Source organism: Microcaecilia unicolor, chromosome 1 (genome assembly GCF_901765095.1).
Source record: "Microcaecilia unicolor chromosome 1, aMicUni1.1, whole genome shotgun sequence".
NCBI lineage: Eukaryota > Metazoa > Chordata > Amphibia > Gymnophiona > Siphonopidae > Microcaecilia > Microcaecilia unicolor.
Window position 1 is genome coordinate 276,967,242 of NC_044031.1, and position 19,775 is coordinate 276,987,016.

At 44.5% G+C, this 19,775-nt stretch overlaps 2 protein-coding genes across 2 annotated transcripts in view; both read left to right on the forward strand.

The window, feature by feature from the left end:
• The window catches only part of FOXRED2 (FAD dependent oxidoreductase domain containing 2), a 121,187-nt gene extending 108,061 nt beyond the window's left edge, over positions 1 to 13,126 (forward strand). Inside the window, exons 9-10 of the mRNA XM_030206801.1 lie at positions 10,111 to 10,281; positions 12,612 to 13,126. Of these exons, the coding sequence (XP_030062661.1) occupies positions 10,111 to 10,281; positions 12,612 to 12,868 (428 nt within the window). The 3' untranslated portion in view covers positions 12,869 to 13,126. The remainder of the gene's footprint in view (positions 1 to 10,110; positions 10,282 to 12,611) is intronic.
• TXN2 (thioredoxin 2) overlaps positions 1 to 19,775 on the forward strand; it is a 253,113-nt gene that overhangs the window by 108,008 nt on the left and 125,330 nt on the right. The gene's annotated exons all lie outside the window — the stretch shown is intronic.

The window sequence follows — 19,775 nt, forward strand, 5'->3', positions numbered from 1 at the left end:
CCGGACCCCTAGCTCAAAAAGCCCCCCCCCTTTCCTTACTTTCTTCCTCCCCTTCTTCCTCTTTTCTTCGCCCACCTCCCTCTCTCCTTGGGAGTCGTCCACTGACCCTCCCCCCCCCTGCCTCCTCTCCCGCCCCTTCTTCGACCCCCTCCATCAATCCTGCCTCCAGCCCATCTTCCCTCTCCTCTCTTGCCTTCATCCCTGCCTCCTGTCCTACCCTCCTTTTCTCCCCCACCCTCCCTTCAGCCCTCCCCAATCTGCCCCCCACCTCCCCGACCTCCTCCACTACCATTTCCTCCTCTTCGTCCCTCAAAACCTTCTCCCTCTTCTTCTTCTTCCTTTTACCCGCTGTTCCCTTTCCAGCATCTGCCATGCTTTCCAACCCATCCTGCCGGCTCACCCCATCCTCTCCTTCCTCTCCTGCCAGTTTGTCACCCCCTCCCTCATCTTCCAATCCCCTAAATCTGTTCTCTACTTCTATCCCCATTCCTGCCTCCCCTCCCCCTTCCTCCGTACCCCCGTCACCTTCCGTTGTTTTTTTGACACTCGCGTCCAACCCTCATCTGCCCTGTCCTGCCGCTTCCGCCCTTCCCCCAACCCTTCCCCACCTCCCACTCCCTGTCCCTCCGCAGCTCCTTTCCCTCCCACCCCGGGAACCTGATCTCGCCCTACATTCACTCCCCCCCTCTCCCTCTGAACTGGACCGCCCCCTCCCATGTCCTCCTCTCTCCCGTTATGGGAGGCCCAAGGGCAAGCTCTGAATGCATGCCCCAGACCCCCACACAAATTACACCAGATAGATGCACAAGACTCCGTAGGATGCTCCTTAGACCCGCACTTCCCACACTGCCGTACTGGGCACGACATACTAAAATGTCTGAATGACCCGCAGTTGTGACATTGCCGCGGCTGCCACTTGTAAAAGCAGAGGATCCGATCCCTGCCAATGAACGCCGCGGAGGGAATGTGCTGGGTCACGTGTCCTGCCTGCTTCAGCCTAACCTGCGCACACCATCCTCCCACCCACACCCTACTGGGGTCAGGGAGTTTGGACAAGGGGGTACGCAATTCTGCGTACCGCTGTAGCCAGAAGGCCAGGTCCGCCCCTGAGATGGATTCATTTCGGACCAGCAGGGTTACCTGCACCAGGTCAGGTCTGCTGATCGGTACGGCCCTAAAGTTTCTCCAATCCCCTTTCCCCCTTACCCCCTCGTATTTCTCCCAGAAGACCTCCATGCCTCGCTGGGTCAGAAAACTAACATCATATTCTGGGATATTCACCGGGTGGATACAGGCATAGAGGTCCTCTGGGAGAAATCCTAAACCCAGGACCAACTTCAGGGCCTCATCCCTACTTGGCATCCCCCCCTCCCCCACCCACCTTAACTGAATCACATTCCTCCTTTTGGGAACCTGGCCCCCCCCACCCTCCCCCCCCCCCATCCTTCCCCAATGCTTCCTGCCCCCCCATTCCCCCTGCGCCCGCCCCTCCCACCTACTACCGCCGCAAAGGATGGAGCACCCTCCCACTGCCCCCCTCCTCCATCTCCTGCACTGAGACCCCCCTGCTCCTGCTGCGCCGTACCCCCCTCTCTCTCTTGCCTCCCCTCTCAGCCTCCCTCCCTTCTCTCCCTTCTATCAGCAGACTTTGCACATCCCCTGCCTTCACAGTGTCCTTCTGTACCATTTCCCCTGCAGCAAAAAACCTGCCATTGTCCCCTTCAACACGTTCGCTAGAGACAGTGAGAGCAGGTTCCCCTAAATTCTTGTTCCCCTCCCAATGCCCCTGACCCCCTCCCCCGCCCACCGAGCCAACCCTCCCCTCCCGGCCCGAACACTCCCCCCTGGCTCGCACCCCCGCAGCCTGGCCAACTGCAAAGTCAAAGGTACCAGTCAAGTTTCCTTCTGGCGCACACTGCAAGGCAAACACCTCCCGCTCCTCCCCCCACTCCTTCTCCCCCGGAACCTGCTCTCTGTGCTGGGTCCCTCCTTGCAATGTGCTGCTCCAGCTTTCCCTGTGCGGGCCCGCTGTTTTCCTGGGAACTGGTCTCCCCTCTGGCGTCCTGCTTCGTTGGGACTTCCTGCTCTGCCGTTTTGCCAAGTAAGAGTGGCTTCCTGCACTCCAGCACCACTCGCTCTCCCAAACGTGGGGAATCCTCCTGCGCTGTAGCATTCTCCTCTGCGGCCATCCCTGCTCCTCCAGCCCGATTGGCTGGCGCCTCCTGCTCCAATGTGCTGGGCGGGCGTGGCATCCTGCCACCCGGCAGCGCAGTTCCTTGCCATTCTGAACCTTTTTGTGGGGAACACTGTGTGGCCTCCTGTGCTTTCTCTATCGAAAACCACTCCTTGTCTTCACCTGCCTTTCTTCCTGCATTCTCCTTTAAGAGGCAGCTCCCTGCTGGAACATCTTCACTTTCAGTCCTTAGCCCTGCTGCAGGCTGATTGGCTGGAACATCCTGCTCCTCAGAGCTTTGTGGGTGAGGCCTCCCAGGCATTTTTTCCTTGCCGTCTGCTCCTACTACAGGCAATGGGAACAGGACAACCTCCTCTTCTCCAGGTAAGTTCTCTGTTTGAACTTCCACCACCACTTCTGTGGAAAAAGGTTTCTCTCCTGAAATTCCAGCCTCTGTTTCAACAATGTGAAAAGTCTTAGTGTTAAAGTTTTTTTCCTGTTCTGCTCTCCCACACTCAGGTGCTCTCAATGAGGCTTCCACAGCCCCACCTTACATATAAGTACATAAGTAGTGCCATACTGGGAAAGACCAAAGGTCCATCTAGCCCAGCATCCTGTCACCGACAGTGGCCAATCCAGGTCAAGGGCACCTGGCACGCTCCCCAAACGTAAAAACATTCCAGACAAGTTATACCTAAAAATGCGGAATTTTTCCAAGTCCATTTAATAGCGGTCTATGGACTTGTCCTTTAGGAATCTATCTAACCCCTTTTTAAACTCCGTCAAGCTAACCGCCCGTACCACGTTCTCCGGCAACGAATTCCAGAGTCTAATTACACGTTGGGTGAAGAAAAATTTTCTCCGATTCGTTTTAAATTTACCACACTGTAGCTTCAACTCATGCCCTCTAGTCCTAGTATTTTTGGATAGCGTGAACAGTCGCTTCACATCCACCCGATCCATTCCACTCATTATTTTATACACTTCTATCATATCTCCCCTCAGCCGTCTCTTCTCCAAGCTAAAAAGCCCTAGCCTTCTCAGCCTCTCTTCATAGGAAAGTCGTCCCATCCCCACTATCATTTTCGTCGCCCTTCGCTGTACCTTTTCCAATTCTACTATATCTTTTTTGAGATACGGAGACCAGTACTGAACACAATACTCCAGGTGCGGTCGCACCATGGAGCGATACAACGGCATTATAACATCCGCACACCTGGACTCCATACCCTTCCTAATAACACCCAACATTCTATTCGCTTTCCTAGCCGCAGCAGCACACTGAGCAGAAGGTTTCAGCGTATCATCGACGACGACACCCAGATCCCTTTCTTGATCCGTAACTCCTAACGCGGAACCTTGCAAGACGTAGCTATAATTCGGGTTCCTCTTACCCACATGCATCACTTTGCACTTGTCAACATTGAACTTCATCTGCCACTTGCACGCCCAATCTCCCAGTCTCGCAAGGTCCTCCTGTAATCGTTCACATTCCTCCTGCGACTCGACGACCCTGAATAATTTTGTGTCATCGGTGAATTTAATTACCTCACTAGTTATTCCCATCTCTAGGTCATTTATAAATACATTAAAAAGCAACGGACCCAGCACAGACCCCTGCGGGACCCCACTAACTACCCTCCTCCACTGAGAATACTGTCCACGCAATCCTACTCTCTGCTTCCTATCTTTCAACCAGTTCTTAATCCATAATAATACCCTACCTCCGATTCCATGACTCTGCAATTTCTTCAGGAGTCTTTCGTGCGGCACTTTGTCAAACGCCTTCTGAAAATCCAGATATACAATATCAATCGGCTCCCCATTGTCCACATGTTTGCTTACCCCCTCAAAAAAATGCATTAGTCCTTCAGTCCTGCTTACTCCAGAAGCTGCCTGCAGAGGCCCCGACTGACTAGCAAGGTATTGCATGAATTTCAATGTATTTTGGGTGCTAGTTCCTGGCAGCTCCCCTGATGCTTCAATGTTCTGGGGTCCAAAGCCTGGGCTGATTCCTTCCTGCTCTGTTTGTTGCTTCCACTGTACCGAGGCTGACGGGGCCTGTCCCCCCGAGGCCATCCTGTCTCTGTTGATATAGAGTTCTCTCAGAGGATTTCCAGGGCCTTTCCTCAGGGCCCTCAGCAGCTGTTCTTTTTTCTGGAGAAGCCTAAGCAGCCTGGTTTCCTCTTTCATATAGGTCTTGCGATGCTCTGCTGGGGCCAGCCTGCTCAGGGCTTTTGCCATTTTGACTCGCTTCCCCAGGTCCACCACCTCCTTCTCCGTACTTTTAATTCTCTTCACCATTTTAATTATGCCACTGGCCGGGTCCTCTGGATCCTGGCAGTAGTCCACAAGCTCTTCCTCCTCTAAATCGTCACTATCCTCACTGCCTTCCTCCTCCACCTCCGGCAGGGCCTCTTGACAGATCTCCATTACCACTCTTTCCTTCTCAGACCAGCTCTTCTCTAGGGCCTCCGCCAGCTCTCTCCCCCCCTCGCCTGCTGGACGTCGTGCGGCCGCGAGGGGGGTACCAGTCCGGCTTCCTCCCTTGGAGTCTGGCCCTCTTCTATCCACAGGGCTCCTTTCCCTCCTCCCTGCGGCACTGCAAGGGAGGGGACCGCTTTTCCTGACCCTCTGGTCCCTGAGCCCAAGAGGCCCCATGGCCTGGGCCTGTCCTGGGGAATGCTCCCCAGAGGCCCTCCACATCCTTGGGGAGGGAGTTAGGCCTCACTCTCCTCCCACTGGAAGTCTGCAGAGCTCTCTGAAACACCTCCTTCCACCTCAGCAGACTGGATGGACCGTACAGGTCTTTTTCTGCTGTCAACTACTATGTTACTATCCTGCTTATTTTCGAAGGAGAAGGGCGCCCATCTTCCGACACAAATTGGGAGATGGGTGCCCTTCTCCTAAGGACGGCCAAATCGGTATAATCGGAAGCCGATTTTGGCCATCCTCAACTTTCCATCGCAGGGACGGCCAAAGTTCAAGGGGGCGTGTTGGCAGTGCACCAAAGGCGGGACGGGGGCGCGGTTAAGAGATGGCCGTCCTCGGCCGATAATGGAAAAAAGAAGGGCGGCCCTGACGAACATTTGACTGACTTGGTCCATTTATTTTCAGGACTAAGCCTCAAAAAGGTGTCCGAACTGACCAGATGACCACCGGAGGGAATCGGGGATGACCTCCCCGTACTCACCCAGTGGTCACCAACCCCCTCCCACCCTAAAAAAAAAAAATTAAAAACATTTTTTGCCAGCCTCTTTGCCAGCCTCAAATGTCATACCCAGCTCCATGACAGCAGTATGCAGGTCCCTGGAGCAGTTTTAGTGGGTGCAGTGCACTTCAGGTAGGCGGACCCAGGCCCATCCCCCCCAGGGCCGTGTCAAGGGTCTCTGGTGCCCCCCTGCAGACTATCAGTTGGTCCCCCTCCCCACCCCACCCCCGTCTCGCTTCTTCATTAGATGTTTCTCCATTGCTACCTGTCTTTCCTTTAGACTGAAAACTACAGGCCCAGCCAGACCTGACAAAAGGGTCTACCACACCCTTCAATGTCAAGCATATACTAGAAAACTGTAAATTAGCTTACACAGGAAAGCAGTTTAAAAAAATAAACACAATTCCTGCTGTTTCTTAACATTGCTCTCCAGAGAAAGCACTGCCTTTATAAAGAGGCTTTTCAGTGGGACTTAGCCTATTAAAAACTATTAGCATAATTAGGAATGGCCAGCCCTTGTAACTGCAGAGACCTAAGCTTTGATTATGCATGTTCCTGTCTTTGTTACAGTGGGGAGGGGGGGGGGTCTCTTCATCTCATTTACACAGTCTGACCTCCCTGGCTCACTGGGAGCCCAGTCTCTTGGAGACTGCTATACATTGCAAAATAAGATAGCAGATGTAAATTCTCAAAGTGGACATATTCCAAACACCAATATGAAAATAAAACGATTTTTTTCTATCTTTGTTGGCTGGTGACTTTCTTTTTCTGATCATGCTGGCCCGGTATCTGATTCTGTTGCTGGTATCTGTCCTCTTAACTCCGTTTCCAGGGCTTCCTTTCCACTGTATGTATCCCTCATTGATAAGTCTCTGACTCTAAAGTTCAGCAATTTCATTAAAGCAAAATGTATTTTCAAATATCACAAACTCTCCCTATCCAAGCAGAATGTTTTATATAAAAACAAACACACAAAAAAAGCAATCAGATTTTTACTTACCAGCTATTCTACACTATATGTCAGCTAAACTTCCTCTTTGAACCTCAGCCAATTAAATGGATTTTAGCTGTAGCTATGATAATTATGTACACATCATTGCAGTCATGCCCTCCTCTCAGTGTACATGCTCAAAAAACAAAAACTTTGAACCACTTACAGATAACAATTACACTATTTATTTTTTTTCTGTCCCCAGTCTCACTTGCACACCTGCCTCCAAACCTGTTCTCTTTAATTTGAATGTTGTTCCAGCTCACCCTGAATGAAAGTTGTTCACACACCAAAGCCATAAATAGCTGCTGGTTGTACTCTTTGAAGCATAGCAGAGCAGCGTGTCTGTCTCAGCACTGCTGGGCTACCTTCACTTCCTGATGTGGGAAGGGCAGGGGAGAGAGGAGAATCACAACTTCAGGTAAAAGATTTTGCAAGTGAGTGGCGCCCTCTAGAGGTCGGCGCCCCCCTGCATTGCTTACCTCACTTACCGTGTCAGCACGGCCCTGATCTACCTGTTACACTTCTGGTGGTAAACGTGAGCCCTCCGAAACCCACTGTACCCACATGTAGGTGCCCCTCTTCACCCATAAGGGCTATGGTAGTGGTGTACAGTTGTGGGGAATGGGCTCAGCATCCAAGGGAAGGGAGCTATGTACCTGAGAGCAATTAATGAAGTCCACTGCAGTGCCCCCAAGGGTGCCCGGTTGGTGTCCTGGCATGTGAGGGGGACCAGTGCACTACAAATGCTGGCTCCTCCCACGACCAAATGGCTTGGATTTGGCCGATTTTGAGATGGGCATCCTTAGTTTCCATTATCGGCGAAAACCAATGCTGGCCATCTCTAAGGTCGACCCAAATGTTGGGATTTGGGCAGTCTGGACCGTATTATCGAAACGAAAGATGGGCGCCCATCTTGTTCGATAATACGGTTGGCTCCACCCCTTCCTGGGGCCGTCCCCGGAGAATGCCACCCTTAGAGATGGGCGCCCCCATTCGATTATGCCCCTCTATGTATATACACACACACATACACAAGATATACACTCTGTTAGAAAGCACTGATGTTTACCGAACCATTTATAAACACTCATTCATTTTTTTGCATTCTCATAGCAATTTTTCTTCTGGTGTAGGTTCTTCACGTTTTTTAATGCTTATCGGTCTTTTTAATTGTAGTTTTAGCCCCCTCTTTTTCAAAAGAGTTTGTTGGTGTTGGAATTTTATAGCTGCGTTTTCACTCTGCAGCGTCACACTCATTTTTAGACAGTGCTAGTCATTAGCAATATGCTTATAATCCCTTTGTTCTTACTGTCCGGTGACCGACAATTTCTCCCTTTTAATAGATGCTCTATTACTTAGATGTTTTTAGTCTTATCATCTGCAATCCATTATTTGTGACTGGTATGTTCACTATTCCACTTGCTTATTCTGTTCTGTGAGAGTATATACCTGTTTGTATATTTAGCTCAGTTGTACTTTTGTTACTATTAATGTGACCTTTTTTTTAATGTGCATTAACTGTTCATTTTAGTTTGTGAGAGCAAAAAGCAATCTGTACACTGTTAATTTGTAGAAATGTTTTTTAAAAATGTACATTCATTTATATTCATATTTATATATTAGTATTAAGTATTTTATCATCCATACATGTTCTTCTTTTGGTATTTATCTCTACGCTTTTTTAGTTATAATTGTTAGTATCAATTTTTATATCTACCAATCAAAATTTATATTTTTATTTTTCTGTATCCATTATTGATGTTATCTGCATAGCTGTCATGTTAAATTTTTTTACAACAACTTTGTTTATAATTTCATTATAGTCTGTGGATATTCATATACACAGTATAATTTTTTTAATGATTTAAGACCCTGTTTACTAAGCCGTGTTGTAGGCACGCTAACACTAGAGACACCCATAGGAGGAAATATTTTTTCACTAAAAGAATAGTTAAGCTCTGGAACTGGCTGCCAGAGGATGTGGTAACAGCGGTTAGCGTATCTGGGTTTAAAAAAGGTTTGGACAAGTTCCTGGAAGAAAAGTCCATAGAGATGGACTTGGGGAAGCCACTGCTTGCCTCAGGATTGGTAGCATAGGATATTGCTACTATTTAGGTTTCTGCCAGGTACTTGTGACCTGGATTGGCCACTGTTACAAGTAGGTTACTAGTCTGCATGGAACATTGGTCTAACCCAGTATGGCTATTCCTATGTTCTTAAAACTTGGTTAGAGGGAAGACTGCTCTAGAAAAAGAAAGCCATAATATGGAAATACAAGAATTTGTATTATTATTATTTTATTTTTTTAGAAACAAAACAAACAAAAAAAAGAAGATAAGATGATGCCCTTAAAAGCTAGTAAAAATGTAGGGAGTTGGTCTAATAAAAAAGGTATCATCTTACCTCCTTTTTTGTTTTTATTTCTATTTATTACATTTATTGGAGGCATTAGAAAAAGTATTTCTCAGTTAAGTCTGATTTAGAGATGGGCCCTAAAATAACTTGTATGCATTTACAAGAAACTATTTGCAGTAGATTTCTTGCCCAATACTGTTTCATTTCTTCCTAGTCTGTTTCCTCCGTTTCTGTTCATTTTCCCATTCAAGTCTCTGTACAGTTGTAAATTTGCAAGATCCTTTTAATATATGGAATATAGACTCAATATTAAGCCTTTGTAGATTGACAACAAATATGCAAATTCTCTATCTTATCGAAGCTAATAAAGATGTTATCAATTAATAGTTCAATTGTTGAGACCAGCCTCCTCCTCCTCCTTTTGTTTGAAAAAAAAAATCAATTTATTCTGAAGGAATCGGTACAGACTGTTCAAGTATGATTTGGGAATGAGTCCACTAGTTGTCTAAAGCAGGGGTTCTCAACCCAGTCCTTGGGACACACCTAACCAGTCAGATTTTCAGGATAACCACAATGAATATACATGAGAGAGATTTGCATAGAATGGAGGTAGTGCATGCAAATTTATCTCATGCATATTCATTGTGGGTATTCTGAAAGCCTGACTGGCTAGGTGTATCCTGAGGTCTGGGTTGAGAACCTCTGATGTAAAGTAAAATTTACCGAAGGCTGAGAAACTTCTTTATAAAGATTAGTGTGGCTTCCCAAAAGATTTTAAGGTCCCAAAATGAGACATTCCACACTACATTTTGTAGAAACAAAAAGGGTTCGAAGTTTCCACAAAAGTTCAACAAAAAAGAAAAAAGTGGAAAAACACAACTTCAAGAGATCAATCCGAGACAAGGGGTGAGATGCTCCAGGAAAGCTTTATTAGGGACCCTACACAGTCCGTGTTTCGGCTTTTAAAAAAGCCTTCATCAGGGGTCGATCAGTGGTTGCCTCGTACCAACAGGTTCAATTTGAAATACTATTTCAAATTGAACCTGTTGGTACGAGGCAATACTTTTTATTTCATTTTATTCAGAGACAACATTTTATGAGCTCCATTGTCTGTCAGTATATTCTGTGCAACCACTGATCGACCCCTGATGAAGGCTTTTTTAAAAGCCGAAACACGGACCGTGTAGGGTCCCTAATAAAGCTTTCCTGGAGCATCTCACCCCTTGTCTCGGATTGAACACTACATTTTGTAAAATTTTAATTCAAGCCAGCATGATTAAAAAAAAAAAAAAAAAAAGTTGAATTGTATTCTGGCAGTTCAGGAAAACTCACCTGCCCTGATGATACACCACCTCACTCCTCTCTGTCTGCCAACAGAACAGAAGATGAAGTTCCGCCCCAAGAAGTGGCCCCTGCCCCGCCCTGATGCCATCCACCATATTGTGGAGGACTTCCTCACGGACTGGACTGCCCTCAATGCCCATATTTTACCCCTGAGGCGCTTCCTGGAGAATTGTCTGGACACAGATCTTCGTGCCTTCTTTGCCGGTGAGCTACCCAGAAGGAAAGTACCAGAGGGGCCCCTGTGTTTTGAGGTGGGGCTGCAGGACTGTCACAATGGAATTCAGGGATAGGGAGTGTGAAACTTGCCTCAGTGGGTAGAGAAGACTGCAAACAAGGGAAATGATGAGCGCACAGGGGTTGTTGAAAACCCATTTTTTTAAAACTTGCTTTTCCGGGTTAATGTGTGATGGGTTAGAGTGAATGCCCACTGGGTGCCTGGACACATAGAATGTGGAGTGATTTAACTACATTTTATCAGTTGTGGATGTGCTAGTTGCTAATCTGTCATAATAATGGACTTCTTTTATGTCTTGATTTAATTTTATAGTACACTACTGTGATCTATTAGAGGGTATATCACATTTTTAATAAACATAAACAAAAACATACAGAGAATTAAAACAGGTAGGAATTTTTTTTCTTTTTTGTTTAACTTTGTGAGTGCTCAAAGGGTTGTGAGGGAAATATAGTTGATGCAATGTGGACAGGCAGGTGTATAGATGACAGCCCTAAGACTGGTCCCAAAGTTCAAAATTCCCTCTTTATCTACTTATTTACTGGTAGGAAATATGGACTATCATGAGTACATAAAAGATAGAAACCAAATCTGCAGGCCAAATTTGCTGCTTGGTTTTGGCCAAAGCATGAACAAGCCCCTCCCCCCCCAATGCACCGAACAAGATCCCTGGTAGCCTAATGGGTGTTCAGGTCAGGAATGATCCCTATTCACTCCTGCTCCCGTCCTCTCTGCTGTCAAAATGGCTGCCGCAATCTCTAGTGGCAGTCGTTTTGAGATTGGAGTGATCCCCAAAGCCTGGTCACAGGAAATGGACCTGATTCACCGAGTCCCTGCATGGTCTTATATGCAATTTATCAGTCATGTCCTTCAAGTCATGATAGCCCCGTGGCTCTTAATTGGCTGGTACAAGTATTGACAGTTGCGAGCCAATCATGTGGGAGCTGCCACATCAGCCTCAAATATACCAAACTATGGTGGAATTCCTCTTCTTCAAGGTTATCTTAAGTTATCTAGGCTGCATAGTATCTGAGTCACTGAAATTACTCCGATCAGTATCCAGCCTGCAGCAGTCAGCATTTTTTTAAAATGCTGAACGCTGCAGGCAGAATTAGCCCCAACATTGAAAATCCAGGGCTAATTCAGCATGTGCTGGCTGCTGGAGCTTATGAGGGTCCTGACCAAAATTCAGCTGGGACCCACATAAGACATTTATTTGGTCCCTGGCTGAATATCGGTTGGGACCCAGATAAGATGAAGAAGGTGCCTTCACCACCTATGATTTCCCCTTTCCTCCCACCTACCCGAGATGACCTGAAGGCCCCAACCAAATTCCCCCAACCCCCCTACTTCCATAGGCCCTCCGGGGCCTATCTTGTATATCCCTGCTAGTCTAGGGGGTTCTAAGTGCAGGAGCAATGCCCACTACCTATTGTGAGACTGCCGCTAGGGGTTGCAGCAGCCATTTTGGACAGGAGCTGCAATTGGCAGGAGTGACTGGGCATCACTTCTCCATATAGGACCCTCTAGACTACTAGAGATACACGATAGGCCCATGGGGGTCCTATGGTGGTGGAGAGTGAGCTCAGTTGAGGCCTTCAAGTCATCGGAGGTGGGAGGGAGGGGTATTGGGATTGTGGAGGAGGGAGGGAGCTCCAGAAACCCTTTGGCTGCTACCTGGAAGTTAACCGGGCACAGGCCATTATACAGACTATTGGCAGGTTAGCACAGTAGCTAAAGTTAAGACAGCCTTTTTGCTGTCCTAACTTTAGCCGCTTACTTAAGTAGCGGATCTACCCATGCTCTGCCCAAGCTCCACCTACGGATCACCCCAGCAGTAATTGGAGTGCAGGGGTGGTTATTACTGATATTCAGTGGCACTGTCTGATTAAACACAGCTAAATATCAGAGGTTAGGCAGGCACAAGCAATTTAATTGGACAGGAATGCTTTCTTGCCCAGTTAAATCACTTTGAATATTGACCAGACTGTTCCTGGCTCAAGATCCCAGTCCATATACTGAACTGATGAAATGCAGTGCAAGTCTTTGAACATAGATAACCCATGTGATGGCACAGGCCTTTGATTCAGGCTTGGTCAGATTAAGTTCTGTGATACACGTACTAAATTGTGATAGGGGCTATACCCTTCACAGGGTGTTCTCCTTTTTCTTGTACTGCCACTTAGCATTCCACACCTGCTGTATCCAACCCCTTTCACAGATATACATTTACTGAGAAATATTTCTGTCTAATCTGAAAGAAAAAAAAAACTAACCAGTTCTTTTGTTTCCCTCTTAGAGTCCTGTTTTCTGTTTGCTCTGACAAATCGGAAATCTCCCCCATTCTGCCAGCAGGGGTATTTAAGAATGCAAGGGCTTGTAGGTAATGAGCAGCTGCGACACCACGCTATGGATGCTGGCCTTCTGGAGGACTATACTATTATGGAATCTGCAGAAGAGCTGGAAGACCACAAGGCACATGACCTGCAAATGGATCACATGTCTGGCCAAGCAGGTGATCAGCTATCTTCCATTCATCTAAAAGAAGAACTTTAACTCTAATAGGCTCTCAGGAGCTTTATTTTGTCTGTCACTGAACACTACACCACATTGGTGGATCTGCAGCAATCTGGGACACTTCCAGAAATTCATCTGTATTCATCAGAAGGGTTTCATATGGTAATAATATTGATTCTATCAGGTGTTTAATTTGGAGACTCATTTGAAATTACTGGGGGTTGTGGTAGATATGTTTATTAAAATTCTTGATATCCTGCTATTACTGAACACAGGCCATAGCAGTTTATATTAAAATAAGTAAAAGAATTACAGAAAAAGAATGCCATGTAAAAAACAGGTAAAAAGGCCAGTCATTCAACATGACAAGGGTCCATACCCAACTAATTTCCCACATTCATCATTTTTCTTCATCCTGATCATTGAAACAAAACAGTACCATCGAGTGGGGGGGGGGGGGGGGAAACCACGATAACTCAGGAGAATTAACAACTAAAGGAACACCAAAGACCAGTTCAAAAGAGCCTTAAAGTTTGGAAAGGATAATTCAGACCTGAGATAGAGGTCTATAAAATAATGAGTGGAGTGGAATGGGTAGACGTGAATCGTTTGTTTACTCTTTCCAAAAATACTAGGACTAGGAGACATGCGATGAAGCTACAAAGTACTACATTTAATACGAATTGGAGAAAATATTTCTTCACTCAACGTGTAACTAAACTCTGGAATTCGTTGCTGGAGAATGTGGTAAAGGCAGTTAGCTTAGCGGGGTTTAAAAAAGGTCTGGATTGCTTCCTAAAGGAAAAGTCCATAGACCATTATTAAATCGATTTGGGGAAAATCCACTGCTTATTTCTGGGATAAGCAGCATAAAATGTATTGAACTTTTTTGGGATCTTGCCAAGTATTTGTGACCTGGATTGGCCACTGTTGGAAACAGGATGCTGGGCTTGATGGACCTTCAGTCTGTCCCAGTGTGGCAATACTTATGTACTTATGTAAGGTGGTAAATTGTTCCAAAGGAATAGTGATAGAAATAAAAAAAGCAGAACTGTGAGTAGATTCATAATGAGTGGATCTTTGAGATGGGAGAACCAAACAATGCACGTTGAGAGACTGCAAAGAACAAGAGGGTGTATGTGGAATTGTAGCTGTGGAAAACTAAGACAGGGAACTGAGATGCAAAGCCTTGTGAGTGAGACATAAAACCTTAAACCAGCATCTAAAGTGTACTAGAAGCTAGTGAAGATAGACAAAGTTTGAGATGATGTGGTCCCAATGCTTAGCTTTACATAAGAGTCTTGTGGCAGAATTGTGAAGCATTTGAAGATGATGAAGAAGAAATTCTGCAATATATAATATTACAATAGTCAATTTGGGAAATCACAAAAGTGTGAATAAAGGTATGAAGGGTTGAGAAATCCAGAAAGTGACTGAGACATCTAATAGTCAAAATAAACTCCAAGTTAACAGAAAAATGAATATTGAAAAAAATTTAAGAGATACAGATGGAATGGGAAGTGTACCTGAAACTCAGCTAGCTGTAGTTTGAGGGATTGAGAACCATGACTGTAATGGGGTCAAGTCAGGGGCAAGAGGTGAAACTGGGAAAATAAGAATGTCCTGCGTAAATTAAAAATTTTATGTTCCAGTCTTGTATAAGAAGAGCTAGTAGGCTGAGAAAAGTATTAAATAGTGGGGATAAAACCGAACCCTGAAGTACACCACAGACCAGAGGTATGCTAGATGAGACTGATGAAGTAGATACTGAGAAACACCTATCACAAAGATAATAAGAAAACCAATCAAGGACAGTACCAGTTATTCCAATAGATTGTAAATTAGCCAGAAGAAGAGAGTGATCAATTAAGTCAAAAGCAACAGAAAGTTCCAAAGAAACGAGAAGCTCAACTTTCCCAGCATCTGAAAAGAATGAATTTCACTATTTAATGCAGTGACAGTGGTTTCAGTGCTATGCAAAGCACGAAACCCTGTTTGACCACTTGCTCCAATTCACAGACCAACATCTCATTTTACACCCTTGTCAAAGACAACTTTTTTTAGTGATTTTTGAAAGAAGACACAAACTTGAGATAGGACAGGGAGGCAAGGATCCAAAGTAGAGTTCTTAAGAATGGGACAAACAATTGCTTTCTCCCACGGTAATGGAACAGAACCAGTTGAAAGACAAAGATTGGTCAAGTGATGTATCAAGGGGAGAAGTCCAGGTTTGGAGACTTTATCCAGCATGAAGGAAGTAGGTCTAATAAAACGTAATGAAATGCATAGAGGAAGGAATAGTGGACAACTATGTAAGTGAAGGAAGACCAGGTGGTTGAATTAGTCATACTAACAGGGAATTAGGGTTAGGAGACAAGGGTAAAGAGGTAAAAGAGAGGCCCTGTGTAGAAACCTTATTAAGAAATAAGAAGCCAGCTCATCGGCAGTGGGCTGACATGAAATAGATGAGGAGGAAGCTTTATTAGTAAGATGAGAAACCAAAGAGAACAAAGCGTTAGAAGGGTTATTGGAATTAGAAAGCTGCTTAGCAAGGAGTGACCTTTTACCAAGTTTGATTTGGGAAGAATAGTGGTGGCAAGAATGTTTGTAAGCTTTTAGCGATTAATTAGTATGCTGTTTATGCCATCTATGCTCGGTGTGATAGGTCGGTGCAAAAAGGAATAACCCACAGTGATACCAGGTGTTATGGTTAGAGCGGCTTGGTAAAGAAGACTGAAGTGATGGAGTAAAATGAGGAGACAGAGTAGAATTCCAACAGTCAACTGTCTCAGCTAACCCCAAGTAAAAGAAATTACTAGGAAAAGAATTGAACAATGGGGGATGGGTAGCAAGATCATGGCAAGAAAAACGTAGTAGACAGGGAAGAAAATCTAACAGAGGTAGAAATCCTCGAAGTGAGGCTGAAACCAGCAAATGGTTAAACCAACGAAAGAGAAAACTTGAAGATGCAAAATAGAGAAGAGACACATAGTAGCAAACTCAGATCAAGCCTATGACCAGCAGAATGGGTAGGAAAATACACTAGTTGAAAATAATTTGAATCATCCAAAAAGAAAAGAGAAGCTGATGACCGAGAATGAGAGGGAACATCTACATGGACCAGATGGAAGCATCGGCAAGGGATTGTAAAAGAGCATCCCAAGCCAACTGAGAACAAGAAGGAGGGAAACAGCAACATAAAAAAGTAAAAGAAAATGGGGATGAAATTCGAAGAGCTAAAATTTCAGGGTAAATGAAATTAGCAGAAGGTAATTCAGATACTACAAAGTGTGATGGAAGGCATATCACCAAGCTGCTTCCTCCTTTATAACTATGAGTGGAATTTAAAAGACCCAGACGGAGGGAAACCAAAGTTGAGGACATAGAAGAAGATAACCGAGAAAGAAAAGGCAGTGTCTGAGTAGAAAATCTGTTTTGAGAAAACTTATCTAAAGAAACAAAACCAAGCGGCCAATGGACCCAATGAACAGGAATGGGGTGGGTTGCACCTGAACAGGGTGCAGGAATGTCAAAATAAGCTAAAGAAATCGTAGCAACAATTTAAACAAAAAAAACAAACAAAACCTAAGTCAAAACCAAGCATAGATAGATATTTGCTTTTCGATATTTAGCTTTAGGGTCTTATAAAACATGTTTTTTGGATCTTAAGAAAACAGATTAGGAACAGTTTTCAACAAGATACTTTTAGGATCTTGGGTCAGGCTTTGATTTTACCACTGATTTATTGCAGTCTTGACATTCAAAAGAAATTACAGATGTTGCAGAACGTAGCTTGCAAGACTGATCTCCACTAAAGCCAGATATAAGGGATTGTGACCCCTTTGTTTGTTGATTTATATTGGCTGCTGGTAGAAGCAAGACCTGTTTTTACATTATGTGTTTTATTTTTCTTATAATTAATGGTGATATCCCAGAGTATATGGCAAATTTTATTTTATTGTTAGATCATAATAGAATAAGGACTGAAAGGAAGTTTTATTAATAACCAAATAATCACAAAGCAAGCCATTGTGGCTGATATGTACAAAGCCAGACAACAGCCAGAGTATACCAATCATAACACAATAAAGGGTAACCAAGACAACAACCTCACAGTTTTTTTTTTTGTTTTTAACCCCCTCTTAGCATTTTCCATTAGTTACCCCCAAAACCCTTCCCCTACCTTCCTCTCCCCAAACCTGAACCCCTCCCCCCCAAAGGGTACAAATGTATCCCATTAAGATAGTTGAAAGTTCCATAGGGAGCCCCAGACTTTCTTCCAAAGAGCCAGACGGTTATGCTGCTTTGCTGTAAGATGCTCCATTCTGTGCTTTTAATCTCGGTTCAGCAAATGCCAGCATCCCATTACCTTCCTTGATATGAAAAGAAAGTGGCTCTAAAGCTCATGGGAAAAGAAAACTGTTGCTAGTGGATATCATCATGGAGTGTGTAGTGGTCAGCTCCTTGTTTATTTGCTAAAGCCAATGTAAAGTCCAAGGGTGCATTTTGGTTAACTTTTTAGCTTATCCATGTTCTCAGAGTCCAGATAATGTCCTGAGGTTTATTGGAGTTCAGGCAACTCTGCACAAGCTTAGGCGTTTGAATTAGATCATTTATGCATAATAAAGGATACAGAATGTTATGCGCTATCAACTCTCCCTTACCCTCAATGATATCTTCTAATCGGGGCTTTTCAGTTGAAAAGGAACAGCAAGTGGCACCTTGGGCTACTTCCTCTGTGTCTGTTTCCAAGGGATGAAGTAGTGTGCTTTGAACCACAGCTTCAGCCAGCTGTGTTCTGGAGGAGACAGGGGGCGAGCACCATGGGTTGGAGGATGGTAGTGAGGCAGCCTGGGCAAAGAAATCATATTAATTTGGTGTTTAACTTTTCAGTCCTGCAAGTGATGGAATGCCATCTGGTTTTAATTGCTCAAAAGTCTAGCTTTTGCTAGACTAGAGGTTAGAAAGGTCAGTGAGAAATGAAACTTTCTTTGTCCCTTTTTGAGTGATGGATTGTTCATAGGTATTATTTACCACACATTCTCAGTAAGGCATACTGCAGTTTTAAAGAGTAATTCTAGATGATTTAGATTTTGTCTTATAAGGAATTCTGATTTCTGCTTATTTTAGAATATGTTTTATTCTGTTTAATTAATAAGTTCTATTTCTATGTAGAATATCTTTTCAATTCAGTGTTACATCTTTGACTGACTTTTCAAGTGAGCTTTGTCTGCAGTTTAAGAGGTCATCATCTGGTTTGAATTATCCACAGTCCTAGCTAGTTTTGTGTATGAAGCTAGGTGAAAGAGGTCAGGACAAGTCAAGTCATCTCCTTGATTGATGAATAGCTAAATGTAGGACTGGTCTTCTGAAAGTAATAACAAACCATGTCTGTGTGCCATTAAGCAAGATTAGCCCCTCAATGAACCCATATGACCGGGAATCTGATTATGAGAAATAATAATAAAATACAGGAGATAGGTGCCACATTGTCTAGTTTGAGAGGCCCCAGGTCATAGGTCAGTTTAGGAAATATCTCAAACCTATGTAACTGATATTTTTAAGTAATGTGTAAGTAATAATTAGTTCAAGACAGGGTAATCAATCTATTCTTTACTATTTGGTGAGAAAGGGGGGCTAGAGAGGTGTAAGACCCTATATAAATGGGAACAGAAGCAGCTTACGTTAGAAGAGAGACAACAGACAGAAGAGAAGGAGCTGAGACGAGAGAGAGCTCAGAAGAAGAGACACAGAAGGACAGGGCACAGAGAAAGCTAGAGCTGATGTCCTACTTTGTTTGCTGGCAAATAAAGAAGATTTCTCTCTCATTCTGGTGTGTGGTGTTTGACTCCTGAAGTACCACAGATTCTGCTAACAATAGTGGTAATTCCTGCAACAGTAGGAAAAGGGGACCTGGGATTGTCCTGGCAGGAGAAAGAGGAGACAGAATCACACTGGCAGAAATAGGAGGAAGGAGAGAGAGACAGTGATGAGGGTGTAGGGAGAGGAAGAAGGTGCACTAAAATTATTGATCTTTACTATGGGCTTGATTTACAACATTAGTAAATTGGGCCATATAGCTGCTGTTTTCTAGCAAGTGACTAAAGATTTAACCACATTATAGGCACAATGCACAAAGCTTACCATGCTTGGAAGGTTTGCTTTAGACCAGTTGTAACCAGTCTAAAGCAAATGTTATTTAACATCTTTCTGACCTCATGTGCAACTTTCTTCAAATCAGTCACCTTACTTTCAAATTCTTCATACTTTCTACTCATCTATATGTTACAACTTTGCCTTACCCTTCACTACCAATTATAATGTTCTATTACGTATTGTGTTGTCATTGCAAGTAGTATACCATGCCATATTTTATATTGTTTAATATTTTTACTGCTGTAATTGCCTATTGCTTATGTTTGATCTATTCTTACTGTACACCGCCTTGAGTGAATTCCTTCAAAAAGGTGGTAAATAAATCCTAATAAATAAATAAATAAATACACAAAGAGATTGTGCATCCCTTTTTCCATTCCCCCTAGCAGCTACCGAAAACCCTATGCATATGCATTCCAGCAAGCTCATTAGTATTAAAATGAGCATTCTGAGCACTGCATAGACCTGAGCACCTACCTTTAACATGCAAAGTTTTACAGCAGGTCTGGACCTGTCCTTATGGGAAGCAGTCTGCTTGTACTGTATAGTGCAAACAGACTGCTCCCCATGGACCCTGACTCGACACGAAGACCTTTAAAAACTTCTCTGGTGGTGAGGTGGTCTTGGACCCAACCCTCTCCCCCCCCCCCCCCCAAAAAAAAAACAAATATCCCTGATGGTCTGATGGACCCTAACCTGGCCTTCCACGAGCTTTGGGCAGGGGCTGGGCTCTGCCACTTTGAAAAAGCGCTCCCTGAGGGAGGAGGCGTTGTTTCTGCCTCCAATAGAG